The 21,420-nt window shown below is 40.5% G+C and overlaps 1 protein-coding gene across 1 annotated transcript in view; it reads right to left on the bottom strand.

The window, feature by feature from the left end:
- Positions 1–453: 453 nt before the first annotated feature.
- Positions 454–21,420, bottom strand: part of ITGA9 (integrin subunit alpha 9) — a 354,975-nt gene continuing 334,008 nt past the window's right edge. Inside the window, exon 28 of the mRNA XM_090050256.1 lies at positions 454–7,734. Coding sequence (XP_089906382.1) covers positions 7,636–7,734 — 99 coding nt within the window. The 3' untranslated portion in view covers positions 454–7,635. The remainder of the gene's footprint in view (positions 7,735–21,420) is intronic.

Consider the following 21,420-nt stretch of genomic DNA (forward strand, 5'->3'; position numbering starts at 1 on the left):
CTGGGGGTAGGGGGTGATGTAGTATGCCTCCCTGCTTGGCTGAAGCAGATAGCTTGGGCCAAGGATAGCCTGCCCATCCTTTGAGAGGGTGCTTTGCAGGGGAGGTGCAAAGCATCCTGGGATGCTGGGGGACTGTGAGTTAACTTGAAACTGGAGGGGATCTGTGACAGAAGTTCAATGAACTGATTTAACCTCAATCAGTTAAGTCTGATATTACTTTCATCCAGGTTTATCTTAAACTAATTTTGGCCATTTTGAAAGTAATTTATGTGCACTGAACTTCTGCTGTGTTACAGATTTGAACCAGTTTTGGATAACTTACACCTGTTTGTGTGTAATTTCTGTCCTTAGTCTTCAGGTTCAGGTTGTGGCTTATTTTGTCATCGTGTTCCCCCCCCCGCCCCCTTTTTTTTAAATGAAGGTTCAGGCCAGAGTTCATTTTATTGACTGAACTTCACTTATCTGTAAAATTATGAGGAACCTTTGAATGGAAGCCCAGTGAAAGAAAAGTAAAATGCATAATGTTAGATGTTAAAGGAGAGAGATTACAACCAAATAAATGAACTAGCTTGGCAAGTCAACTATGACCGTTTACTTACACATTCCCAAATGAAAGGCTGAGTAGAAAAATAGGCTAAAAATTGCCTTTAGAATTATTATTCTTGAATGCAAAATGCATAATGTTACATTTTCATCCAGATTCATATTCAAATTAAATACTGTTTAACAACACAAGTTGTTTTAACCATCTAGTCTTTTGGCAACTCTAAGGGAACAGAAGAATATGGTTTGTATTTGATATAGCTAAGACTGAATCAAATCCATTTCTATGGACTTGTTATAAAGCGGTACAATTAGTTAAATTCTAAATAAAGAAGACGGTCTTAAGTGTGAATAAAATAACACAGAACATTCAAACTATGGCCCTGAAAACACTTAGGCACATTCATAGCTTTACTGCTTCAAGTAACCCAATCCTGACTTCTATATGACATATGAATCTTGTACGTTTCATTGTGTCAGTTTATAAACAAGGAAACAAGTTAACCAATCCAAAGCAAAACATTTGAGCTGGACAAAGATAGTAATAATAGTCATATTGTTACAATACTTTTGCAGCCACTTTTTATTCCAAAAAAGTTGTATTTTTGTAAACCTGACATTTCCAAAACAGTGCAAGTGAATTAGAATACAGGTGAAGATGTATCTTCTAAATACGGGTGACAATGATAATAGTGAACACATTCTTCCATCACAAATTCACAAAAAAATTACAACTTTACAATATACAAGGAGTGACATTTCAAGAAAAAATGAGTGAAAATGGTGCGGGTACCCTACTCTATTTGCAAAATCATGCTCCAAGCAGTTATATTCTTCATGCCAGTTTAATCAATGTACACTATGTGGACAACCTATTGTCATGTATACCCAAAGTAACCTCGTAGATAGTACGAATGCAAAAATTAGATCTATGATTCCCTTAAATTCTTTAGTGAAAGTAATGTTGCCTATTCCCACACCACATGGATAATATTGTGCCTGAAAATTCTGTGCAAGACTCCAAAAACATGCCGATAAACAGAAGATGTTCAAAGAATGTTGGCACTAAGTATCATCAAATACTATCTATCATTAGTCTTTGTGTAACTGCTGTTTTCATCAACTCAACTTACCTGGACATTCTTGATTACAAGGAAAAATATCCTTTGTTAGTTATTTATGTATCAAAGCAGAAAGGGTTTGTTTCTGTGTTTTTTACTATATCAGCGTTTCTCAGTATTTTCAGATTGACAACCCTGTATTTATAGTACAATGCCATGCCTATGTAAATATTTGCATTTCTTTAAGGGAATCACCATCATGTACAAAACATAAATTCTAAACCATCTCAAAAGTTAAGATGTCTTGTAGCCATCTTTTTACCTTCACATTCCTTTTCACATATGCAGCAAATGGTTATCACCTGCACTAGGTTTAGGTATTTGACTGATCAAATAAAAGTTAGTCAATTGAATGGTTCTGGTCAAATATAGGTAAAAATTGTAAAAAATTGCCAATAGGTCCAAACAATACACAGAAACAGCACTTTTTTACTTTAACTGCATCAGAAAACAAATTTAAAAATCATATTTCTGTCAAGAAAACTGAAAAAGGGATTTTTTTGAAAAAACTGCTATAATCTTTGACCAGTCAATTCATAATATTTGACCAGTTAATTGACCAGCTTGCCAACCCTAACATGTAGTGTCTCACCTTGATTACATAGCATAAATACTACACTTTGCTTTTCCTCAAGATAAAATTCTTCCTTGTTCAGTGGGCAGCACATGGCCTGTACATGACTTAAAGCCCACTTAGGGCTTACATTTCTGTTTAAATAGCTAATAGACTAAGGACTGGGCCCTTCATATTGAACAGAATTATACTGTCAGAAAATGAGAGTCAGACATCAAATGCACCCTGATGCTACTCTGGTGACTTCAACTATCTCTGAGATTGGACCGTCCATGTAATATTGATCTACTCCTCGTCATCTGGCAGACTGATTTAGCTCCAACTTGGTCAGAGAAGTCTGGTTAGCATTTTACTACCTATGCTTTCCATGATACTGTAGACACTGACAATACTTTTATTACTTTTATTATTTATTTCTGAAGTACAACCTCTGAGAATGATTGACAGACATACTAGATCAACAGATTCTGTAGATGTTGGGCACAGGTTGATTTGCATTCAGCTTCAAAAGCAACTCCTTATAAGTGATAGATTTATCTAAGAAATGTATTCAGTACACAGAGAAATGCTGAAATACTTTCAATTCCCACTGAGTGAAATGTACCCATCACACATTCAGAAGGCCACTTTAATATGTATGCAACACTAATATCCTACTTAAGCACTCATGATAGTGATTAATTGGGATTGAAGGGATATATATATGCGCCCTGTGCTAGACCTTTTTACTGTTAGGAATTTCACAAACTGACTTTAAAAGGCAGGTACTTCCCCTTCTGACTCTAATATGGAGTCAAAAGGTGTTCAGTCTAAGTGGTCACCCTATGCATTACAGAAATACCATCAAATCACTATATGGCATTTTGCTTCTTCATGAAAAAATAGCACACCTTCACCAGTTATCTACTTTCTATGAATAGTTGACATACACTACATTCTCAATAGAATTTTGCTTTCTTCTCAGAAGATGACTTAAACCTACTGATGTCTGATAAAAAATTGGAGGCTTAATGAATTATTTCAATACACCCTGTGCTGCTTTATTTCATTATTAAATCTGACTCTATTAACTGGAGTAAGAAGCAGTCAAGGTAAAACTTGTCAAGAAACCAGTAAAAGAAACCATGAAGAATTCACATAGAACAAGTGAACCACTTGTTAGTTCTGAATTACAAAGCTAAGTCAGTGGGCAAAAAAAACCCCCCAAAACAAAAAATGGTAGAATTAAATGTCCAGAATTAAATGTCCAGAAGCACAAGGTAATGTACCTGGGGAAAAATATCCCCAACTCAGAACCCAGCATTGTGTACCAGCTGTTATAACTCAGGAAAGAGACCTTTGAGTCACTGGAAATAGTTCTCTAAAAACATCAACTCATTGTGCAGCAGCAACCAAAAAAAGATAATAATGTGTTGGGCATCATTAAGAAAACAAAACAGAAAACGTCATCATCCCACTATGTAAATCCATTGCACACTCACATCTTGAATACCATGTGCAGCCCTGGTCTCTCTCTCAAACGGGATGTAGTAGAGTTAGAAAAGCTATGGATGAGAGTAACTAAGATGATAAGGGCTATGGAGCAGCTGCCATACCAAGACAGACTAATAAGACTAGGACTCTTCAGTTTGAAAAGGAGAAGGCTATAGGGGATAGAGGTCTATAAAATCAAAAAGGGTGTGGACCAAGTGCAAAGGAAACTGTTGTTCACCTGGTCCCAGAATATTAGAACTAGGAGGCAGGTTTAAAACTAACAAAAGTATTTTCATACAGTGCATACTTAACTTGTAGAATTCATTGCCACAGGAGGTGGTGAAGGCAGGTAAGCTACCCAGCTTCAAAAAGGGACTAGACAATTCATTAATAGCTATTAAACAGAATAGCTAGGCATGTATCCTTTGGCATTTGAAAACTAATGATTGTGGATGCCAGGGAGATGGATCACTCCAGATATACCCCGTTTATGTCCTCTGCCTCCAAAGTATCCACTCCTGCTACAGTTGGAAAAAGGATACTGGGCTAGAGAGACCATTGGTCTGATCCAGTATGGCACTTCTTACGTCTTCTGCTCTTAAACTATTGAACCCATGTATCATGTTATTTGAGATCACCTGTTATTTTTGAAGTGTTTTGGCATATAAATGACCTTAACTTGTTGCGAGTCCAGAGGACAAATGCTGGATATCTTGGTTCAGGGGCCAAACTAAAAATGTTGAAAAATAATTGATTTGGATTAAACTGAAATAGGAATTTATTTTTTTTTCCTGTGAAAAACGACATCAAATCAATCCCAAATATATTTTTAACCCAAATTTACTTTTTTAATGATTGATGAATCTTAGTTAAGCTCTTTTTAAAAAAATGCAAGGTAATTACAGAGGAAAAGAACCTTGTCAAACAAAATACCAAAACCTGGCATTTAAAATATGTTGAAATAAAGCATTTCAGCATTTCTGGAACAAAATAAAACATTTCAACATTTTCAGACCTTTCCCTCATTTTTTCAGCTGAAACTATTAATTGAATACAACCCATATTCATGAATAGTTTCAGTCGTGATACTTTTCAACAAATCCACTGTTCATGAAAAAAAAATCTTCTGACCGTAGTCAAGATGTAAATATCTGAAAATATGCATCGTTAAAAGACTGGATCTCTTGCTTTGTCTATATAATCTTAGAGAGATAGATCCTTATATTTAATCTATTTTTCTCCTTTTTTCAGTTCCTCATGCCTTTATGCCTTGGTCAGTCAGTAGCCTTCTTCAACATTTTATCAGAACAAACAGACATGTTGAGCCAAATATACTCCTGGCATAAGTACTTTGAAATCGGTGGAGTTACACCGGGGATGAATTTAGCTTAACTCTATAGTACAAAATAGTGCAATAGAAGATGATCAACTTTTGGTCTTGTCCCCCTTTTAAAATGTCTTGACTTAGGTACTGTAACGGTATTCTTGCTTACTGAATCCCTTTGTATCAACATGGAGTGTTTTAAATCTGTCCAATTTATCTATTTATCATCAATTGAGAAAAGGTAGTTAAATATACTACCCAAACTACGTAGTTAAGAAGGCCCTTCAGTTTCAAATTTAGAATCAATGCAGCTTATTCTTCTTTAAAACTCGATCTGTCCACTACCCAATAGGATCTGATATCCTGTATCAAAACAGTGATTAGAAGGTGGGGTAGATTTGCATTAAAATAATGAATGCATGGTGTCAGGAAAAACAGCACGAGCATAATATTGTTGTTCTTTTAGTTGGAAATTATGACAAATTTACAAGGAAAATGCCACTTAAGAAGTGCAAGGATCAGGCAAGTACTGATTTTTGTATAACCTTTGCATTCAAGTCTTCATTGGTTCTTTACCACTCTTACTCAAAGAGGCACCTGGTAGGGGTACAAAATGAATCATGTTCTTGTTCCTCTTTCAACTCCTTCTACCTAAGGGTGAAGTCACATGTTACATTTAAGCCATACTAAACCTATGAAATGATAAGCAATGTTAAGACAGAAAATGTTGTGAGCAGTTGCAAGTTCAGAGTTAATACCATTGCTTGCCTGCACAACTTTGATTTGCAACTAGAAAGCTAGCAAGCAGGGGAGTGGCTAGGAGCCAGGACACCTGCACTGTATGTCTACTATGGAAGGGGGGCTGGGAACGGTTCATCCAGGGACTCTGGAAGACTACAGATGGCTCATTTTAGCTCCATGGAGCAGACTGAAGGCACCCTAACACATGCTATGCAGCATGGCCCAGTTAACCCTCACCTGAAACGGTATAACTTTGGGGCACTCAGAGATCACTTAGCTTGAGTTAACAAGCTTTACTATGCGGACACTAGTATTTTAAGTGCTCTTAGTATGTGTAACATGTAACTTCACCCTAACATGCAAGCCTTGATTTTTCTTTCCCTCACACTGATTTTACACTAGCATCTCAAATTAATTACACTGAAGCAAAGTAAGAGGAAAAGTCTATTAACGTGGATGGCACCAGGAGCAGTATTTCTATTCAAATACCCAATTGCTCTTTTTAAGAACATGGCTGAATTCACTGAACAGCGTTTCCTCCAATCCAGTAAAAGATCTACTACAGGAAATACGTATGCTTTACCAAAGTTTGTATCTAAATTAAATTTGGCTTTAATACCAGGTGATGGATGGTATCTAGTATTAAAAGCACCCACGTTTGGAACCTCCAAATTTAAAAAAACATTTAATTTGCTCATCAAGCCAATACTGCCAAACTTTAAAAGGTTATCATATAAAAATACATGTAACTTGCATGTCTACATTCAGAAGGCGAGGATAATGGTCATATCTTGTGGATATTTACCATTAGCAACACTGACAGCAGCAAGTGAAACAAATTATGACCATTAACAGTAGCGTAAAGACTATCTCTCATACAATTGATTCTAATATTGTTCTCAACTCCAAACTATTTGTTGCTGCCTTAGTGGTTGTACCACTTCGGTTACTGTGGAGTCTTGGCTGCCCAATTTTGCTCATTGTCAAAGGGCTACATGTTATGAGGAACAGAGTTTGCGAAACGAAAATATTCTTTGCCACTTTCTTCAGTACAATATGCCTTGTGATCAAAAGGCTATTTTCCTGGAGTAAAAAAGCCAATGTGAACAATATTTTTGCAATCTGGGTAGGAGGAATTGTTTCCCTCAATTCAGATTACCGAAGGATAGATTCAATTATAGAAAATCATATAGAAATAATACTTCAGATTCTTTAGCTCATAACTCAAAAATCACCTTGAACTTGAAAAAAGTGAAAAGCACATCACCGTTACATGATTTATACACAACTTTACCAAGCCTTGTGGATTTACTATGTGAGGTTTTTCAGCTACTTTTATCTGCATTTTTTTTTTGCATTGAAGTTCAAAGAACAATAAGATTTATATATACATATATGTAATTCCAAGATCTTAGCCAGATATCAGTGCTTGAGTGAACTATATAGCTATTCAATAGAAACAATAAAACATTGATACAAATATAAAGACATAATCAGTATAAAAAGCTTATATTTATAAAAATACTTTTAGGTAACAGTCTTCCCCTGAGGGTATACCACATATGTTGGATTCATAAATATTGCTCTGCACTGCAGCTTAGTTACCAAAGTTCAAAGTTCAACTTTTACGGGACATGTAAATCGCTCCAGTCACCTGACATGGCTGCAGTGGTTGCCTCAGGAATATGTTCCCTAGCTTGTTAGAATGATGAAGAACACAGCATCAATGGGGTCTCCGAAAAATCTGGAGAAGATTCCTTCTTCCACATATGGAAGATACATGAGCAGGACCAATAGGCTAGCAAGCAGGTGTCTCATGACTGGGTTTTTGTTTCACTTTGCTTTGCTTTAGTGGCAGGTCACTGGTTTTTCTGGACCCAGTCCCAACTATCTTCATTCTCCTTTCTGTTCTTCTCAGCCTCAATGATTTCTTTGTATCTCCTTCGGAAAAAGCCCATCTGCAAATTGAAAGAAACATGATAAATACATCTTGCATTTCAATGAATGAAAACCAGCCCTGGTACTGATAAACACCATGGTACAGATTCTAATGACTAATTCTCCTGGGCCAAGTCAATGTGGTTGCTCTTGATTTACATCAGCGTAAAGAAGCTCAGAATTGGGTCTCAAATCTTCAGGAGTACTCTTGTTTCCCTACATTAAAAGTCCTCTTACATCAAATACAGTGGAAAATGCTGTATTTTAGATGGGCTGAGGAGGCAATGTTCAGATCCAGTTGGCTTTGGGGCAGAACTGAAAGCAGTGCTGGAATTTGGGTTCCGATTCAAAACTGGCAGTCTCATGACTTAGGCAATTCTGATAAAGAAAGGCTTCAACTTAAGATCAAATGAACTTGTATTAATGTATCCAAGTTACAGGGCAGAAATCTCACAATTCCAAGCATTTTCAAAAAGGTTCTGGTTGTAGAGTCACATTCATTACAATTTAACGTCACTGCTATAAATTGGTCAGTTTTGCTTAGCTGCTTTCAGAAGTCCAAGCCCCTCACTGCCATGCATGCAAGTAATTCTTGGATGAATCCCTACTCAGTTTTTATAAGGTCATTGTATAATAAACCTATTCATGCCTGTGCAGAGGAACCTGTTAGTTAAGATCATCTGGTAGAAATTTTTTTCTTCAGACCCCCTTTTTTGCTAAATATTTCCTTTTCATCTATCAATAACCACAAAGCAGTTTGCCATTCATAAGGCAAAATAATATGCCTGATCTTATAAAGGTGCTGAGCACCGACACTGACTTAACTGGGTGTGGACACTGCTCAGCAGATTTTCCGCACTTTGCAGGATATGTCCTGCCTCTGATTGCGACTGCTGTTTTCTAAGTACCAACACTTGCTAAAAAGAATGCAATGGTTTTCATACCAGCTTGGATCAAATATCTCAGCGCTGTCTTCTGCTCTGTTTATTAAGCTTTTTACATAAACAAAAATGATTTTAGCACTAGGTTTTGGTAAGCATTCAAAAATAATTCCTCAAACTTAGCAGCACACCATTGAGACCATTAAGTCAATATTTTGTTCATTATAATTAAACATTTATATGACTCCTACTACTCTAAACTTGCTTTCTTGCTCCTGCTGAATAAAACATAATGCTTTAGTTCTCCTCCAGTCAGTCAGTTATTAACCTTCCCTCTTCCCACACTGACTATACTTAAAATATTTTGTTGGTTCATTATGCTATGTTTCTGTTATAGGTAGTGCTGGTACTTCCAGCACAAGTCAGGTTGTGCCTACAGTGAACGAGGGTGCCTAGCTGCCAGAGAGGAGAGGGGAGGGGGCAAAGGGATGTGCTGCTGAGTGCGGGAGAGGAGAGGATGCTAAGCATGGGGCTGGGGTAGAGGGCAGGAGCCTTACTTGCTTGAAGGAGGCAAAGTCTGCCGACTGTGGTGGTTGCTACAGGAAAAAAGAGGTGTCCCTGCTCCTAGCTGCTGCTGCACTGGCAGTGGTGTGGGGCTGCTGCTGTTGCCCCCAAACCTCCCAGGGGGTAACACACCCATTAAGTTGGTGTCTGGCCCTGGAGCCCCACTCACCAACCCCAAGTTATGCTGCTGGATTTACGATAGGTAGAAAAATATCATCTCAGTTTCACAGATAAATAAACAGATTATTAAAGTGACTTTGAAGTGACATCCCAAGACCAGAAGCAGGTTTATTTTTAGAGCTAGAACGAGAACTTAAACAAGACCAGCTCCTCATCTCATGCACAGGCCACTGGACCTCACTCTCCCCTCTGTTGTTCTTGGATTAGAATAGTTGGCTTCTGTAGCCACTAGCACACGGGGGAGAGATGGAGCTAGCATTCACGTCTGCACACATCTGACTCCATAGAACAAAAGAATGGGGACCCTGTTACAGGTGGATCACCAGGGCATGATCATCAGTAGGACTTCAGAGAAAAGAAGAAACTCGTGCCACTTGAGATGCAGTGGGACACTCTCTACCTCTGCCATGGTACTGCTTTATACAGGCATCAAAACAAAATATACCCCTTCATATGGTTTGGGGAGCTGCAGGACTATTCATTTTGCAAATATTGCTCTACTCTGAAAAATGACTCCCTAAAAACGACATGGTTGATTACATGTTTCCAGGTTAAAAGAAACAGAGGCAGCTGCTTTTCTAACTGCCTACCCTTTATACTTACTTTCAGGGCAATGTGAGTTCTTCCTTTGCTGCACACATCATTACCAGTAAATAAAGGTTTTGCAATTATACCTTTAGCCACACTACAGTGTACAGCAATCACACTGGGGTATAGTCTGAAGACAGTGACAGCTCAGGCAATCCCAGTGGAAACATCTCACTGATGTCAGTGAACTTTGGGTCAAGGCTACAGGGGTTACTGAAGTCAATGGCAAAGCTTCAATTAACTTTCTTTGTGCTGGATCAGGGCCCTAGCGAATAATTCTGTTGATATCGCAGAAAAAAAGAACAGAATCCAGCTTTCTCTCCTTACTGTTCTGGCTCTGCAGGGTTAGCAGTAAACACTTTTTGTCACAGAAGTCAGCAGATACACCTTAGAATACACATAAGGAACAGATGTGTTGACTAAGCGGGTGTCATTTTTATGTAGTCAGTTTTTAGAGCAGACCTACACATTCAGCACATTAGAAAAGAAAATTGCCACAGGAACTGTTTTCCTAAGATTAACAAGAAAAGTTCAATTTATAGCTTTTAAAATCAGGTTTTAAACCCTAAAGGTTTCCATCCTTCATACCACCATATCCTTGGAACAATAAAATCCACACTTGAAGTTATAATCAAAATTATAGAAAGGCTTTTTAATTTCCTCCAGGGCCAAACAAACAAAAGCAAACTCTTTCCCACTGTTATTTTAATAAAAATTGTCTGTTTGCAAACATCTGCTTCAGGAATTATCTTTAAAAGTTTGTTATGATAGTTCTGGTATTTTACTATTTCATTACTAGAAAAGGAGTGCTTTCACAGGGCTTTCCAACAGGAATAAAATGAACTGAAAGCCTTAATAAATATTACTGAAGCATGAAATCTAGCATCTACAGGTGATCTTTCTATGAAATCATATATGTCATCTTCTATAAATCTATGTGAATGATGTAAAACCAGGGGAGGAAGATAAATCAAATGGAAACAAAGAAAGCTTGGACAGGCAAATTGAACCTTAATTTTATTTTTTTAAAAGATTTTGTTTAAAAGGGCTTAGGGATTGACTAAATTTGATATCCCCTAAAAGGCAAGGAAATACCAAGTTATGGAACACTGTATCCAAATGCCTGCATATCATATTTCAACTGACAGCAATAGATTCAACTTCATTACAAGGAACTTTCTTTAACTTGCAACTGAGGAGGAAATATATTATGCATTAGGGCTGAGCGAAAAAGCACCATTCCACTTTGACTTCCTTTTTGACAGAACAGGGTTTTGTTTTGAGTTTAGTTTTGTTTCAAAAGCACTGTTTCGTTTTGTTTCATTGAAACTGTTTCACTGTTTTGACGCTTTACCCATAGGCTATAATAGGGAATCATGAAAATGCCTAAAACATTGTAATTTCCCAACTGATTTGGATGAAACTTTCAGGGATAGTAGCCCCTTCTGAGGGCATGAAGGCTGCCAACTTTTAAGGAGACAGGTGCAGAAGTTTCTGGGAAACTGCACCTCAAGTTGTTGACAAGCAAAACTTCTCTCACTTGCCGGCAGCTTCCTGTTATCCAGCCCAGCAGATCCAGGGTCCTACACCCCTGGGAGGGCTCCAGGGCTGTGCCGGACTCCTCTCAAGGTGTGCAGGCCCCCAATCTGCCTGCCAGATGACAGGAGGCTGCTGCTGCCACCTGGGGCCAGCAGCAGCACCAATCTTCCCAGAGCCAGGTGCGGGCTGCGCCCAGCACTGGTCCCACGCAGCAGCAGTATCTTCCTGTCATCTGGCAGGCAGATTGGGGGCCTGCACCCTCGGGAGGAGTCTGGCACAGCCCCCGCAGCCCTCCTGGGTGTGCAGGTGGGACCCCAATCTGCCTGCCAGATGACAGGAACCTACTACTGCTGAGTGGGACTGGCACTGGGTGCAGCCGGCACCCAGTGCCAGGAAGATTGGTGCTGCCTCTGGCCCCAGTCAGCAGCGACAGCATGCTGCCCTCTGGCATGCAGATCCAGGGACCTGCAGCCCTGGGAAGGCCAGGGGATGTGCCAGAAGAGAGAAGAACATAGGGAGGGAAAAGAAAATGGGAAAGAAAAGGGAAGTGTGGCAGGCAGGAAGAGCAGGTTGGGGCAACTGAGGGACTGCAGTGGTAGGAAAGGAGCAAAATAAAGAGGGCCCAGTTTTGAATGACAACACAGCAAATACAAAAATGGATCCAGAGCCTGAGTTTTGGAGTTGAGTGAGTGCAATATAAGGAGGCTGTTAAGGTCCTTCAGAGTACAATGTTTTGAGTGGGGGGACTGATCCTATCAGCAGATTGAGCAGACACTTTCTACATCCTCTCCCCTCAAAAGTTTTGAGATTCTTTCAGCATTTTTCTACTATGTATAGAACAATGGTCACCCAGCCCTCAGATAAATCTAATGAAAAGAAAGACTGTTGAGTGTAAATTAAGATCTTGTTTACTGGAACTGGCATAAATTTGATGTTTGGGTTCAAAGTCTGAGAACTTCATCAGCTTTTCCTGTGAATTATTAATTTATTCTCTAAAACATGCTAGTTGTCTTTTAGTATAGACTTGCTGTCCTCTCCAGTTTCTTGAGCAGAAACTGAAACTATATACATGCCAAAAAAAGCTCCTAAGATAAATACTAGATGCGATAGTTTGTGTTAACTCCAAGTGTAAAAGATATCTTTTTGCATTCGCTGTATTTGCTGCTTTCCCAGACCTAAAGAAAGTCACTTTGTGTCCGAAAGTTTTTCTAACGTCTCTCCCAAATATGAAGCTGGCCCAAAAAAAGATATCACAAAAAACTCTTGCTTCACATATTTCCTGAGACAGGAACCATCATGGCTACAGACTAAAAAAAAACCTCTTTAATTTTCCATTTAAAGCAACAGAAAAATAAGAGCATGTGTAATTTACATGCATTCATTTTTAAGCTGATTCAAGACATTTCCCTGTGCTGTCAAGTCATCTACATAAGCTACCATTTTCAAATAAGCACTACTCTCCTTTATGGTTCTGTCGAGCTTAAATCCCTATTGAAAAATATAGACCAGTGATATGTTGCAGGACCTGCTTAAAGGTGCATTCTGACATGTTCTCTTATGTGAGCATACAGACAAACAGAAGGCAGACAAGGTTCCTTGGGTAAATGTGATATTTTTTATTAGACCAACTAAAGAGTTGGGAAAATTGTTCTTTGCAAGCTTTCAGGCACAAACACCCTTCTTGAGGCACAGTGCCTAAAAGCCTGCAAAGAACAATTTTTCCAACTATTTAATTGATGTAATAAAACATATACATCTACCCAAAGAACCTTGTCTGCCTATGTCCTTAGACCAACACGACTACAACCAACACCCCCAGACAAACAAGAAGCACTAATCAAAGCAATCCCTATATGGAAGTGTCTCGATACATTATTTAATCCTCTGGACCAATTCTATTCTGCCATCTGCTACCTTTTCAGAAGTTGGATATTGACCTAGTGAATTATTAATGGTTTAAATGACAACCCCCATCTTAGGTTTACTCTACTAGGGAGCCAATGATGAATATGTTTGAGTGGTGAGTATATTTCAAAATGTGAATGGAGCTCACACTCAGATTCCAAAATCCACAGCAAATAAAAACAGCAGGAAACTAGACTACTTTACATTATTTACTGCAAAATACCTCTATTCAGAGTTTCTAGGATCACCAATTACACTTATTTTCTAGCTGAATAAAAAATGAAGTTCTAGTACTTGCACAGTAACTTCATTTTGAAGCATGTATAATGAGACGATAGTTAGTTTAACAGACTTAAGCGGGGAAAAACTGCTTCTCCCATTAGCATCATGTATTGGTAAATGGCAAGAAAAAATGCCATAAACAGCTAAGTACTGATATAAAATACATTATGACTTGTATTATAATAGAGCCTACAGACCTCAACTGAGATTGGAATTACATTTTGCCAGGCACTGTTCAAACAAAAATGCCAGGACTACACACAAACATTTTGCCAATAAAGTAATATCAGTTAGGAGTGTTTTTATATATTTTATACTGGCAAAAGCCTATTGCAGATGCAGTTATATCAGCATGGAGGTGCTTTTGCTGATATAGCTTATTTAATTTGCCAAAATGACATACTATATCTTGGCAAAGGTACTTTCCTGCTACCATAAGCTGCATCGAGACTAGGATGTCTTGCTGGGATAGCTAAACTAACAAACTTTTTTCTAGAATGAGTTACAAACTAAACAGAAAAGACAAAAAATTATTATCATCCTATTTTTATATGTGCACCTGAGAGAGAGAAAAATTAAGCTCTCAGAGTTGCATAGGAAGTTTCTTCCAGAATTTGGAATTGAACTCAGACCTCCTGAGTCCAGTGTCTTAACCACAAGGTCTTCTAGTCTCAAAAATACAATTTCTCTATTAACTAGAGCCAACATATAACCATTATTCAGAGTTGGTGAGCTGTTGTATTCTGGGATCATGTGCACTCTGAATCCTTTATTGCCACATCACTTTAGTCTACTGAAGTATACAGAAATCAGGTAAAGACATATATATCAAATTTTACTTTGGAAGTCTGGCGTGCTGCCAATACCTGGGCCTCCTTTTAAGAAAAGAGGTATATTTGGAAAGTAACATATTGCTTGTCCATAATAAAAAAAAGAAACTCTATTCTGGGCAGGAAGGATGATATTGTGGTTAAGATAACTAGGCTGGGATTGCAAAGACCTGGTTTCTATTACTGAGTCTTACATAGACTTCCTGGCTTTCCTTGAACAAGTAATTTAACTTACCTGTGCCCCAATTCACCCCCTGAAAAATTATATATACAGACACAGATGAGGAATTGAGGCACAGGCACATTAAATGAGTTGCCTGGAGATTGTTTTGCTTAATAAACATCATTCAAGGTTTCTGTAAGAGAATTTGAAATGCTGTGTGCTTGTAGCTGATTCCAATTTATTGCACAAGACAAAAGTGATGTGGCAATAAAGAATGTGAGAGGTATACAAACCCAGAACACATCAGTTCACCAACTCTTCCAATTATTTCTACATTAGCAAGCTGGCTTTAACAAAATACTGCTGTAGGAACCAAGGGTGAAATGTATACTTTCAGTTTCAAGATAAGAACATGTATTGTACGTATTCTAGATAAAACAAGTATCATGTTTGCACAGGTTTGGGTTGGTTTTTTTACATTATTGCCCATTTATGCTGAAAAGTAATAAAATACTTAATGTGCCTTTTTGCAAATTCATAGTAAAGTTAAAGAGAGTCAGTCAATTCAGACACTTGTCTCACATAATTATAAAAATATTTGTCTAACGCTTTCTAGACATTACTCAGGCCAAATTTGCAAAAACTGCAGCCTAGGATTCATAGTATGTACACACACCGGCTTAGACTAGGAGGGTTCTTACAAAATACACATTTATTTGCAAGAAATGGGCAATTATACACGCATATGCGTGGCTTTCCATTGTATATATGTAATCTTATATTTCCCTATTTATTTTCATGCTTCTATATGGAATAGAATTCACTTCAATATGAAAATTGCATGCTGAATGTGAAATTTAGTCTGTAATAGTCTGCATCTTTAAGGAGTTTCTTATGCAAGTGCTTCAATTGACTTCAATGGGCCTACTTGAATAAGCTGTGATGTGAGTATTTAAAATCCCAAATTATCTCACAGAAGTGATAACTAGGATTTAATTTTACCTGGACTTTGACAACACATTCCCATCCTACAATCCATATGTTTAAGAAGAAAGGATAATTGACTATCCATTGGCAGAATGTTTGATGTCAACTACCAAGCTGTAAATTATTCTGCAAACTTGAGTGTAATAATAATGTAAACTCTCTCTCTCTATCTCGATATATATATAGTCTGTCTGTCTGTCCATAATCTTCTTGGAGGGCATGGCTCCCGGCAGGGCATGGCTCCAGCCAATGCTGTGCGTGGTATGTGGTGCAAATTAGCCGTCAAGAATGACGGTGGGGATGGAGCGCTGCCATAATGGCAGGGATGGAGTGGGGGGTGGGGGGGAATGATGGCGCATGACGGCATGGATGGAGAGGATGGCCCTACTCCTAGGAAGTGGTGGCAGTGTGGGGTGGTGGCGGAGGGGGACAGAGGAGACGGTGGGGATGGAGTGGGATGGCAGAGTGCCTCCGTGATGGTGGGGACGGGTGTTGGCCTCGCCTCTCCCCACCTGGCCCTGCTCCTTGGAGGCAGCAGCAGCACGGGGTCATGGCAGCGTGGCGCTGGCCTTGACCCGCTGTCCCCCATCCCCACCATCATTCTTGATGGGCAGCTCACTAGTAATTTACATAAATGCCTTGTTGGATGATAACTGAATTTAATAACTTACATAGGGAATTGTGATGGAGCAGCCTTAGTGCTCCAACACTTTAAGGGCTAAACCAGGGAGATGGCAGGTGCATGATGAGGGTGGCCATTTAATGCTCAGCTCCCTGGAGTGGAGAGAACAGTTTGAGACCAGCCAGCAGGTCCCTGTTGAGCTCCAGCTCCAGGATGATCCTGGAGGTAAGGATGAGACTATGGGGAAGAAGGAGGCCTCATTGGTCATGGGCATGGCCTGCAACTGTGCCCTGCCAGGGAAGGTTGTCCTGGTGAAACTACATGTGGTGGGGCAGCTCCCCAGAAGTGCCAGGCCAGTTACCTCCCTGGTGAAAGGTGAGGAGGAGTGCCTCAAAACCCCAGCCCTCACATCCCTGGTACGTTCGATTGACACAGAGGGAGCCCAGGGTCCCTGGAGTTCTGAGGCAAGGCCCCAGGCCGGTGGAGAAACCTGGAGCAGCACCCAGGCTCCCTGTGAGACCTGAGGTTGCACAAGCTCTGAGAGGGGGCCAGGCATGGCTGCAGCCACCTAAGCCCCACAGGGTGGAAGACCACAGAGGAGCCCCAGGAAGGGGAACCAAGGGCTGGGAGCCCAATATGTGAAGCCAGGGGCCCAGTATGTGTTTGTTTGTGTGTTTGTGTAAAGAAAGACCCAATGCAAACCACTGTAGGAAACATCTGTGAGACATGGGACATGTAAGGGATAGTTGGAGCATGTAAACACTGCCCCATTACAACTGGGGTATTCAAGGACAGCCTCCCACTTACTTAATATCTTAATTAGATAACAACAGGGCATGGCAGGTGAGCAAGGCAGGCGCTTTGCCCAGAGATGGGGGTGTGTCGGTGCTAACACTGAGTTTGAGAGTTGCCCTTGTCATAAGAATGTATACTTAACTGCTATAATTAATTAAAAACTTCACAAACCAATACAAAGTTGTAAGCCTTCCTGAATATTTAATTTTTTACTCAATCCTGAATGTTTTTCAATTGTGTAATTCTATAAAGCAGTTTATATTTTAAAAAAAGCCAAACTCAACATGATAATCATAAAAAGTTCATCTCTGATTATGATTCTCAGAAAATAAAAGGAACAGAATGTCTATAGCTAATCTGTTTGGATAACCTACTACTATATTCAGATTTCTCAAAGCACAACAGGAACACAATAGTATTTGAATGTCATATGATTCTTGAAAGCATGATTTATTTAAGATGTATCCTAAGCCCCATTTCTTGTTTCCTCTCCAAAGGAAAAATAAAAGCTATTGAAAAATTTCTGGCTTTGTTTTTAAAACCAAACACTAAACTTTAAAGACTATTTCTGGAATCAGTAAATTAGCTACGCTGTTGTATTTTGATCTATTTGACCTGCCAAAAATATTAGACTGAAAGTTGTATTATGCACATCACTATCAACATAAATTATTTTTGTGGGATTATTAAAGGGGTTATAGTTGGTATGAGTTACTTTCCATTATGACACCAAGCTATGAGAGAGATATAACCTATGCAAGTTATACTTTTTCCTATTCATACGTTTGGTTCTGAGGGTTAGCCATGATTTCCAATAAATGGGCGTATTAGTATTCCGGTATATGGGAACCTTGGAATTGTACATGCTTATTTGCAATTTAAGTCTACACATATAGTCTGGTTTGGGCTTCTGTGAATGATGGTTATTTTCCTTATTTTTACAGAGACTTTATGAACCACAAAAAGGCCTTTCCTTTTGCCAACGGATTAAATTTATTCATGTGAAGCTAGGATGAAAGCTGCACCGTTCCAATGGTTCTGACATGTATTGTATATATGGCAAGCACCGATCTGATTTGGAGAACATGGAAGTCACCCAACTACTTATATTCTATTTTATACTGTTCATTTTATCTATAAAAACTATAGAGGCATTTCACTACTATTGATCTGTGGACACCTCTTGGGCAGATAGTCATGTATAAATAATATGCAGCCCTAAACAAATTAACTGGGATAGGGATATTTTGGCCAGTACATAAGAATGCATGTTTTACTTGTATAAAAAAGTGCAGTTGCATCCACACCTAATGTTACATTATAGTATGGTCAGAATTTGTATGCATTGTAAAGTATATGATGTTCAAGTGATCTATCTCAAATAATGAGTCAGTTCTCCCCAGCATATGGTTTGGGACTCAGGATCCTACAAACATTGGGTGAAACTTACCTCTGAGCAGAAAGTTAGCACAAGGCCTATAAACTACTTGAGATCCAATGTGGAAAGCTGAGATCTTACGTAGAATTTAAGTGGTTCACTGACTCTCTGCTTGGACAAGTTTCATACTTTATTGCTAGGCCCAAGTGCCCCCAACTTCTCTATTCCTAAACATTCCAAGTTCTCTAATGGACTGATTAAATATTGTCTTTATTCCATCAATATTTAATTAAGCCAATATTGGGTTAAATTCACATTCAAATGATAGGGGTTTGTTTTTCATTTAAAAATTCAATCTGCTCTCCAGTGTTTTATTACTATTATTTATCATGTGGTAGTTCTTAGAAAGCCCACTCAAGGATCAAGGGTTTTTGTGCTAGGCCTCGAACTAAAAACAGTCAGTCGTCTTTCTTCCTGGATGTCTGCCTTTGACAGGATGCACCATGCAGTCAATCTAGGCAAATGGAAAGGTTGGAGGGCAATGTAACAAAACAAATATAGGGCTAAAAATGAGGAATAACTCTAGTGAAGCAACAAGTAAAATGAAAAATTCTCTGTATGTTGGTTGGTATGACTACACCTTTGAAATTTGGGCATTCCTTCATATGAACTGGATCAGACACTGCAAAATGGGTTATACTAACTCCTCTATTTATCCATCTAACCCTAAGGGTACAAAGGTTTCAAGTGTCAGCATGGATCTTCAAATGGTCCTTAATGATTGAAGTACATAAAAGTATTGATTTGCTTCTTAAAGGATGCAAAAGTGACAGAAGGATGAGTATGTTGGGGCAGAAAAGGTCTGTCAAATGTGAAAGGTTAGTGATTCTAATTTCTAAATAGGCTTGCCTACCCCTAATTGCAGAACCTGCTATAGCAGGTGTGGGCAAAAGGTCAGCCCCAGCCCGCAAGGCCCCTATAAAATTTAGAAAATTAATATTTATCTGCCCCTGGATGTCTGTCAAAGATGACAGGAGCCAGGGCAGTAGGACCCAGGGGAAGCCATGGCAGGCCCCAGCAAAGGCAAGGCCTGCCCAAACCTGCCCCCAAAACTGGAAGCCCCTGCCCAGCAGAGGTTCTGGCCTGTGACCATGGGGCCATTCATGCCTGTCTGTGCCAGAGTGAGAAATTCAAGTAAAAATGAAGGTGGGGGGCAGGGGAGGACTGTGAGTGATTGTCCCAGTCCTCAGGGCCAGGCTGGCTCCTGCTGAGTCCTGCAATTATGGCCATGCAGCTGGAGCCACATGGTGCAGAAGCAGTTGGCAGGTGGGCAGGAAAGTGGGGAATGCAGCAGCAGGGGGTGGGGGGAGTGGCAGTGAGCAGGTGTGCAGGAGCACAGGGCCCATGCTGGTGTCCTGGGGCCACAGGGCAGCTCACAGGTGGCAGTGATGGAGCCGCAGGGTAGCCCAGTGTGGCACGGGGTCCAGGTGGCCACACCAAAAACTGCTTGGCAGTGGCGAGGGAGAGGGAGCACTTTCCCCCCACACTGAGCAGCAATTTCTCAGGCTCAGAAACAGTGAGCCCAGGCTCAGCAGCAGTGGTGCAGGATAAAAACTGCTGCTCAGCATGGGGCAAAAGCGGCTCCTCCACCTCCCACTGCTGGCAATTCCTGGTGCAGCCGTTCAGAGCCCACATGGGGCTGCCCTGCATCTGCTCTGTGCTGCCACCACTACCCCACAGGGCAGCCCAGAGGTGGCAGTGACACAGCAGGATGCAGGGCAGCCCTGCACAGGCTCCAGGCAACTGCACCAGGAAGCACGGGGGAGGAAAGGGGCCGCTTTCCCTTGTGTTGAGCAGCAGTTTCTGTCCAGGTGCTGCTATTCAGCTCTGACAACCAAAGCCAGTACTGGTGCAGGCCATGCAGGGTCACAGCTGTGTGCGCTGGTCCCTGCTGCTACCACTGCATGCCCAGGGGTGACAAGACGCCATGGCCAGGTGGTGCAGAGCAAGAGTGGGGCTTGATGGGGTTGCGTGCTGTTGGCAGTAGCAGAAAGGCGCTGCAGGGCACTCGGACCCTGGGCTGTTTCAGCTGACTAGCTCGGGGGGGGGACAGGCAGGGGGGCTCCCATGCACACCCCGCATACCCTCAAACCCTTCCTGCAAACCCCACAGCCATGCCCTCCCTCACACACTCCACAAATACTGTGCCCACCCCGCAACATCCTCACACAACACACAAGAGTAAGACTGTATTTTGACCTATTATGCAATCACTTCTACATATACAACACAAACACACACAAATCAGGACAAAAATATTTTTTTAAATTAAATTATAGTATTATGGGTGTTTGATTTTTATTATTTTTTTTTCTGTTCTAAGATGGCAAACCCTTTTCCCAAAAGGAGGGAGGGACTTTTGGTGGCAAAGGTCAGAGGTTAGGGGTGCGACTTCCAGTCCCAAGATGGCGACCAGGGGGCGAAGCACCTGTCAAGGGGCAGGGCTACCCATGTGGCCCTCAACAGCTTGCCAAAACTCAGTAAGCAGTCCTCCGCCCAAAATAATTTTCGACCTGAAGGGATATGGGCAGCGGGGTCCAAGCTGAATATGGGCCGACAATGTGGGGACACGCCAGGAAGGCTAACCATACCTTGTTATGCATCCACAGATGCATCTCAAGCAGGTCCAAGGAGGTGATCCTCCCCCTCTATGCGACACTGGTCAGGCCGCAGTTGGAGTACTGCATCCAGTTCTGGGTGCCGCACTTCAGGAGGGATGTGGACAGCACAGACAGGGTCCAGAGGAGGGCTGCTTGCATGATCAGGGGGCAGCAGGGCAGGCCCTACAAGGAGAGGCTACAGGACCTGAACTGTTCAGCCTCCAAAAGAGAAGGTTGAGAGGGCATCTGGTGACCATCTACAAACTAAGGGCAATGGGAGAGTCCCTGTTCCCCTGAGCACTACCAGGAGTAACGAGGAATAACTGTCATAA

Source organism: Crocodylus siamensis, chromosome 5 (assembly GCF_052110815.1).
Source record: "Crocodylus siamensis isolate JL-2025a chromosome 5, ASM5211081v1, whole genome shotgun sequence".
NCBI lineage: Eukaryota > Metazoa > Chordata > Crocodylia > Crocodylidae > Crocodylus > Crocodylus siamensis.